Here is a 7,760-nt window from a genome sequence, read left to right on the forward strand (position 1 = left end):
CAGGCTTGGATTTCTGGATCTGCAGCATGGCGACAACAGGACAAGCTGCTTCTGGGATGTGGCCGGGGCCAACTTGCTGGCTCTCCTCCCGAACCCTGCAATCCCCATGTCTGGCCAGCTTCTGCGGCTGCAGCTGAACGAGGTTGTTCCCCAACTCCACCATCCATGGCCGCTAGTCCTGATGGCGCTGTGCCACCTCCAGCATCCGAGGAAGTTGCTGGGGAATGAGAGTGGGAGGGCGCTGTGCTCCTCTCCTGCTTGTGGGGGACCTGGTTGGACACGGTGGGAGTAGAAGGCTGGACCGGAGAGGCCTTGGGGTCTGATCCAGTACAGCTGTTATGTGCACCGCCTCGTCACCCAGAAGTTGCCTGCGTGTGTCCCTCCCTCCATCTCTCCAGGGCTGAAAAAGGAAACATACCCCTGTCCCGGTAAGGAGAAAAGAATCTGCAGCTTTCTAGAGAAAAGCAGGGCCCCAAACAGCATGGGGTGGGGTGGGGGATGCCTCTTGGACCCAGGCAGCCCATGACTCCACCCTTTGCCTTGCTCCCTTCTCCCCCCTCCCCCTTGGTGAAGATGTCCCTTGCCCATTCAGACACCTTCACCCACAGCAGGCTCCTAATTCCTGGGGTGACACAATTCACCGATTAGCAGAGGAGCTTTTAAAAATGTGGATTTTACCTATAATTTCACCCTGTGCAGCAAGGATTAATGGAAAAAAAACAAGTCTTATGGCATATTATAAACCAAATCTATGGCATAAGCTTTCATGGAATGTTGTTGACATTATCAGATGCATGGTTGTCCTGAGAAAATTAAATGCAGCAAGTACAGTGGTAATGTATTAATATATTAAGTATAATGATCACAGACTGTGCTTCTATGTTCATTTCACTCTGACCTCACTGTTTACAGCCTCCTCCCCCCATTGCGTATATATCTGTAACTCAGGTCAGTCCTGCATCCGAAGGGGTGGAGTGTAGTCCACAAAAGCTTCCCCCATAGGTTTACTCTTTCACGTGCTCCAAGACACTCTGTTGCGGAGCTTACAATCTAAATTTCAGTGCAGTAGGAGGGGAGATGGCCGTCTGGTTCACTTGCATGTTGTTAGGCTTAGGTTTGAGACTAGGGTTACACGAAGGAGCGGGTTGGGATTGCGCCGGTGTTCTGGGAGGGTGGTTGCAGTAGTCAAGGTGGGAGTGCAAGTCATGTTTTGCTGATGGGACAGAGGGGAAGAGCTGTGTTTTCACAACATCAGAAGGGAAAAGCTACAGACGGAATATGGGGGGGCAAAGGAGAGGGAGGCCCTGCAGCCATCTCTTGCCTCCTGTTTTCACCTCCTGGGGCCTCAGTCTTCGGCACCCTTCCCTTCATCCTGTGCTAAGCTTTTCCCCAAGCCAACTGATTTTTGGGGTTCCCTCCCAGAAGCTAGGCTGTTTGCATACATTTGTGGCGAGCCCTCTGCACCTATGCCTGTTTAGACAGGAAGAAAAGTATCTCCAAGGGCACAATCCTATGCATGTTTGGGCAGAAAAAAGCCCCACAACTCCCAGCCAGCCTGCTGGGCATTGCAGGCCATTTCCCTGTGGACACATGCGTGGGGCTGCACCCTGTTGGTGAATATTGCACGGAACGGCGGCGAGCAGCCAGGCAAGGGGGCGGGCGAGTGACGCTGCGGCCTCCCCAGCAATGGGTTCGCGCCGCTTCCTGGCCCAGCCCAGGTGCCCGTCCCGCGGCTCCGGCCACAGGCAGCAGCCCCGGCAGCTGGGCGTCTGAGCGCGCAGGCGGCGCGGGCAGCGCCCCTTCAGCTTCCGGGGCCAGCGCCGCGCGTAACGGAGGCAGGCGCCCGCGGCGCCGCCTCAGTCGAAGCCGCGACCGCAGCGCCGGCCGGGGAGACGGGCGGGTGCGGCGCCGCGGGGAGCGCCGGGCGCGGGCGGCGGAGCGGGCGCCCGGAGCACTCTCGGCCGCCGCCTTCGGGGCGCGCGGCGGGCCGGCGTGGGGCGAGGCCTCCCCGGCGGGGCCGGGCCAGGCCGGAGCGGCGCCCCGCCTCCGCGCAGGGCTGCGGCTCCGAGGGCGGCCCGCGGGCGGCTGCGCCCCGCGCCCGGAAGCGCCTCCGCCCGGACGCTTCCGGCGCGCGCCGCGTCCCGCCCAGGGCTGCCGTCGGCGCGCCCCCGGAGACGCGCCCTCCGGCGCCGCGCTCGACAGGCCCGCGGGCGGGCGGAGGCAGCCGCGCCTGCCGCGCTCCAGCGCCCGCTCCGGCCGCCGCGCGGGGCGCCCCTCCCGGCCCGGCCCGGCCCGGCCTCGGGCGGCGATGGCGGCGGCGCTGCGGGGGCTGCGGGAGCGGCTGGGCGCGGCCCTGTCCGACCTGCGCGGGGCGCGCGGCCTTCCGGGCGGGCCGGCGCCGGCGCCCTGCCCGCGCTCAAGGCGCGCTTCTCTTGCAGGCGGCGAGGCCCGGGAAGGCGGCGGCGGCTTCGAGCCGGGGCGCTTCTGGGACGCCGTCGGTACGCGCGGGCGGGCGGGCCTGGCGCCCCGGGAGCCGCGCCTCTCCTCGCGGGCAGCCCTGCTTGGCCTGGCGCGGGCGGCGGGCTTCGCGGGGCCGATCCTGCGCGCCCCGCAGAGAGGGCCGCCGCGGGCCTCGGCCTCACGCCTCTGCCGCCGCGCTTCTCCCCCTGCAGCGCGGGCGTCCGCGGCCGCCTCGCAGGAAGCCACGAAGCTGAGCCTGGCGTTCTCCGGGCCGCCCCTGCCGGCCCCAGAGGTGGGTGAGGGAGCCTCGGGCTGCGGGGCCGGCCAGGAGGCGGCCGGGCCCCCCGCTGCCCTCGCGCCCCGGGCGCTTTGCCCCTGCCGGCTTCCTCTGTGCCCTCCCCGGGGCCCTCGGGAAGAGAGGGGCTGGGCAGCTGCGCGGGGGTGCTCCTGCTGCAGCCGCTGCCGAAGGGCGAGCTTGGCGGCCGATCTTAACGGGGGGCACAGGGCACATCAAGCGGGGCCCTAGCTGAGTTCACGGATTGAGGCCTCCTTTGCACTTCGGGGCAAACGAGGAGCTGGGAACTGGCTACCAGCTCGAGCATCGCTGCTGCTCCTGCGTGCTGTGTTGAGCCGAGCCTGCTGTCCCCGCTGGGCCTCCGTGCTTCTGCCTGACTCGGCTTAGACCCGCCGCCCCGCTCAGTGCCCTGGTGCCTTTGCGGCTGTGGCGGGGCGGCAGCCTCTGCCTGAGCGAGACTTGACCTGGGCTGCTGCCCCTTCGCAGGAGCAGGACCGGCTGGCGAGAGGTGTTCATGACGCGGCCCTTGCAGTGGCCTCGGTGTATTACCGGCTCCCCAAAGGCCAAGGTGAGGCGGAGGGCGTGCTCTTCCAGGCGCTGCAGCAAGAGCAGGAGTGGTCAAGAGAGTGCTGTATTCCCCCGGGCTGCCCTGTGCCCCTGTGCGTGTCGCCGTCACCCGGGGCTGGGGCTCCTGTAGCATGTCTGGCTTATTCCCAGAGTTGGGCTATGTGTGTGGGGCCGGGGGGAAGGGCTGATGCTGCTCCCTTTGCCTCCGCTAGGGACCACCCTGTGCAAAGCAGTGCGTGATGCCATGGTTGGAGTGATGGAGGGGATGATTCAGCTCACAGAGGTTATCCTTCGGACTCCACAGCAGAGGTGAGGCGCCTCTGGCAAAGTACTCTCACCGGGTAGAATTTAGTGAGCTGTCTGGCCGGGGGTGGGGACACGCACACACAGCTTCATCTTGGACTAGATCGGTCAGCCCCACGGCGGGGTCGCACTTGCTGGCTGAGGATCAGCTGCTGTCTCCCTTGCAGCCTGTCTCGGGAACAACTCATCTCAACGGGAGGCATTTGGGAGGCCTGTGACCGAGTTTCCTGCCTGCCTCGAGGTGAGTGATGACTTGCGGGCAGGACAGAGGCAGGGAGAGTCTTGAGTGCCAGAAGGAAGCAGCTACATCTGCGCAGCCTCTGGGTGCTGGCCAAGGAACAGGCACCAGGTAAGGGGAGTCCCCAGAGCTGCTGCTGCCCCCCCGCGCACAGCCCCCTCCCTTTGTTCTCTCCACACAGATAACCAGGAGGCTGTTGCAGTGGCCATTTCTTCCTGTCTGGGGGTTGTCAGAGATGCACTGGAGGAGATGGTGCAGGTGAGGGAGACGAGAACCGCTGTCCCTCTGCCTTGGGCCGGGGGGGTGGCACTGCACATACGGGCCCATTACCAGATTGCAGGGGCGTTAGCCCAGGTGTCAAAAAAACAGCACCCCAGTGTTTGAGCCTGGAATAGTTCAGTAAACCTGACATTTGCCAAACGGGGTGGGGGCAGGGAGAGAGAATTGGAAAAACAGGATCGAGCAGCGTGAGACCTTTTGGGTTAACTTGGGAGCAGCGACGCTGACAGGAGAAGCCTCGAGAATCTGGATGCTGAGCATTTGCAATGGCCTTGTAGGCCCCTTCCAACCCTACTATTCTATGATTTAAAATGTTTTCCTGCTCAATGATTGCCTCAAAACTGTTGCAGTTAGACCAGGAACTTTCTTTGTGGGGGCTGCCTTAGGCAAAGATGGATCTGGGGGGTGGAGGCATTGGTCCCAAAGAGCTGTGCTGTCCGTTCCCCCTGCCTCACCCTGAGGGGTTCCCAGGCAGCGGCTGCTTCTGTGTGTGAGGGGCACCACCTCGGACTGCACTTCTGGGGAGCCCCTTGGCCGCTTGTGGGCGGACGTCCAAATCGGCTCCTCTGCTGCGCTGCTTCATCTTCCGAAGGCTGCGAAGGGACTGGGAGAGTGTCGGTTCCTGCTGAGGGCGTGCCCTTTGCCTGCCCTGATGCTGCCCCAGCTGCCGCGTGGCTCTTGAGCCTGGGCCCGGCCGATGCTTCTTGCATCCTCCCTTCCCTGCTATCAGCTTTGCAGCTGTCAGGCAGGGCTGGCTGGGGTGTCTGCGGGCCAGTCAGTCCCTTGGGTGGGTCCCCCAAGGCAGCTCTTCGGCTGGGCTCTCTTGGATTGGAGATTCCCATTCCTCCATGGGAGGCAACTTGCGGCCCTGCAGATATTCTGGCCGGCAGCTCCCCTCAGCCACCCCTGGCTGGTCTGGAGCCATCTGGCGGGCCACAAGATGCCCATGCCTGGCTAGACGAAGCACCCTGCGTCGTTTCCCCAGGGTGTTCACATGTTTTGATGAGGCCCTGGGCCCTTTGATGGCACCCTTGTGGCTCTGCCGCCCACCTGCGTTCCGGCATCTTCTCCACCCATCCCGCTTGCTGAAAGCCCTGCTGCTCACCTTGGGAGTGGGGGCACTTCTTCCAGCCGTAATTGTGCATAGCCGCTGCCGTCTCTCAGCCGCCTGGGCTCGAGCGCCGCCTCCTGCCCTGCGGCATGCCAGTGCCGCTCCCTGATGGCATGTCCGTTTGTGCTCAGGCGCAGGCAGAAGGGGGAGACCCCTACAGGGATGTGCTCGAGGATGGAGACTTGGGCTCCAGGGGAAACCAGGACGTTTGCTGGTCCGAGGCTGACCGGCAGCTGCTTGGCCCCTGCCTGGGCCTGGTGAAGGCTGCCAAAGCTTGCCTGAAGAAGGTGCTGGGGGCGGTGAGAGCCCATGGCAAGGTGGACACGGCGGAGCAGGTGGCGCAGCTGGATGACCTCGCCGACCTCGCCGGGGATGTCAGTCCGAGGTGCAGTCGCTGTGTGAGCCCTTGGGAGCAGCTGGCGGGAGGGGGGTTTCCAGGGACTGGGCAAGGGTGGGCTCACGTTCCAAGAAGGAGAAGGTGTTAGGGAGACCCTGCTGAGGGGACCAGTGGTTCCACGGTGAGGAGTGGTGGGCTCCCTTTTGTTGGAGGCTGTAAGCAGTGCCTTATGGGGGAGGGGGGAACTGCAGTGGTTGGTTTCCTGCATTGGCAACGGGGTGGACTAGATGACCCCTGCGACCCCTGCCAACTCTGTGCCCCTAGGTGATGGGGCAGGGAAAGCCACAAGGATGAGATATCCGCATCTCCCACTGAGGGGTTCAGGGGGGCACACATGCCCCCCCACAGCGCCTAGAGATGGGCTCAGGCTGAGTGCCAGCCATTTGCCCGAGGCCATCCAGTGCTTGGGGCACTGCGGGGGGGTTGCTGGCCATTTGCGTCCATGACTGGGACGTTCCAGTAGGCAGCAGGTGGCCCGCCCCCTGACCCTTGGTGTGTTAATTTTGTAGCGTGGATGAGCTTGTGCTGAGCACGTACCCCCCGGTGACCCAGCTGGCTTTGCGGCTGAACGTGAGTACCCCACTTGAGGTAGAGGCCTCTCCGGGGTCCTTTGGGGAGCGGAGGGCTTCCTGGCTGCCCCCAGGCGTCTTCCTGCGCTGTGCCCCTGCGGCGGAGGCTCCCTGTGAAACAGAAGGAGCCCAGGGAACAGGATCTGGCCGCACGGTGGCAGTGGAAGAATAGTCTCCCCTGCCGCCCAAGCTTGAGTCTGTGGCGGGGTGGCTGCCAGCTGTTCTCCCATCCCTGGTCCTGGCCCCCTCCCAGGCGAGAGCAATGTGGAGACGATGAACTGGCGTACAGGGAGGACAGCCGTTTGACCCATGATGAGTTGGAGGTGGGGGGGGGGGCCCTGCTGGTGCTGCTGCATTGCTGGGCTGTGGTAAGAAGCGGGAGACGGGGGCGCCTGGTGTGGCTCCGCTCTGGTTCCGTGGAGCGGCCCTAGCCATGTGCTCGATGCCACCATCTTGGCAAGGTGGAACAGCTCCTTGCCAGCCCCTCAGAGGCCTGGGCGCCCCCCCCCCCCCGCCCAAGCAGGCCTGGTGTCTGTTCATGGGGGCAAATGAGAACCCCCGTGCGGTGGCGGTTGTATGCCACCAGCATGGGGCCCAAGAGGAGACGCCCGGGTGTTCTCATAGAGCCACACTGAGCCCAAAGAAGGGCTGTCGCAGCTTTGGGTCTGGAAAAGGGAGACTGCAGCACAGTGCTTTGGGTTCTGGACTCGACCACCCCGGTTTCTCTTTAGGCTGGAAAACTGGCTTCCGTGTTGAAGAAGATGCTTGAAATCACCAGGTAAGTGGGAGGCTCCGGGATGGAGGCTGGGGTTTCTGGCCCTGCCTGGGTGTTCAGCCAAGGGCTGTGTCATCGTGGGGCGGGGGGGGGGGGCAGCTGCCTGAGGGGCTTCCTCTAGGGCCAGAGTTTTATTGCTGCTGGTGGGGAAGCAGCGTGCCCCCTTTCACAGGGCCCGGCCAGCCTCCTTGGCTGCTGGGGGCGGTGCGCCGTGGGGCTGCTGCCGTCACCCCCGCAGTTGTTGCTCTGACGGTCCCCTCTCCCCCGTAGGGCCAGCCATGTCTGCCCTCCATCAGAAGAGAGCTGGGTGGGGTTCCTGGCTGGGGCTGTTGATCACAACATGGACAAAATCAAAGGCTTCACCCAAGGACTGCTTTGATGGACGTGGCTTGTGACGGGGAGGAAGGCCACAGGCATCTTGTGTTGGACCAGTTGGCTGGTGAATTCTGGGGCTGCCTGCCTGCCTGCAGGGGGCAGGGGTGTTGGCTCTCAAGAAGCGGGGGGGTGGGGGGGCACTGCTCTTGCCAGCTGGGGAGGGGATCTGCCGCTGCGCTCTTGTCCTGGGCTGGAGCTCAAGGCAATAAAGTACCTCATTGGCCTTGATTCTCTGCCAGATGAAGGCTTCTGTGTTGTTCATCTGGAGCCCCGATATTTCTCTGTGTTTAGTGGCGCCTTACAGAGTACAGGAGGCTGGGTCCCTGCCCCAAAGGAGCGTGCAATGTAAAATTTGGTCTGGGGAAAATAGGGGCCATAGCTGAGTGGGTAA

At 63.6% G+C, this 7,760-nt stretch overlaps 1 protein-coding gene across 1 annotated transcript; it reads left to right on the plus strand.

The window, feature by feature from the left end:
* The first annotated feature begins 1,448 nt into the window (after positions 1-1,448).
* On the plus strand, positions 1,449-7,642 carry CCNDBP1 (cyclin D1 binding protein 1). Its single transcript, XM_084854981.1, has 9 exons — positions 1,449-2,752; positions 3,242-3,323; positions 3,535-3,631; positions 3,793-3,866; positions 4,045-4,121; positions 5,385-5,638; positions 6,160-6,220; positions 6,951-6,997; positions 7,265-7,642. The coding sequence occupies exons 1-9, from the start codon at positions 1,517-1,519 to the stop codon at positions 7,371-7,373; spliced, it is 2,037 nt and encodes a 678-aa protein (XP_084711107.1). The 5' UTR covers positions 1,449-1,516; the 3' UTR covers positions 7,374-7,642.
* The last annotated feature ends 118 nt before the right edge of the window (positions 7,643-7,760 follow it).

This window comes from Heloderma suspectum, chromosome 4 (genome assembly GCF_057233095.1).
Source record: "Heloderma suspectum isolate Gila_16-S chromosome 4, 16-S_ref, whole genome shotgun sequence".
Classification (NCBI taxonomy): domain Eukaryota; kingdom Metazoa; phylum Chordata; class Lepidosauria; order Squamata; family Helodermatidae; genus Heloderma; species Heloderma suspectum.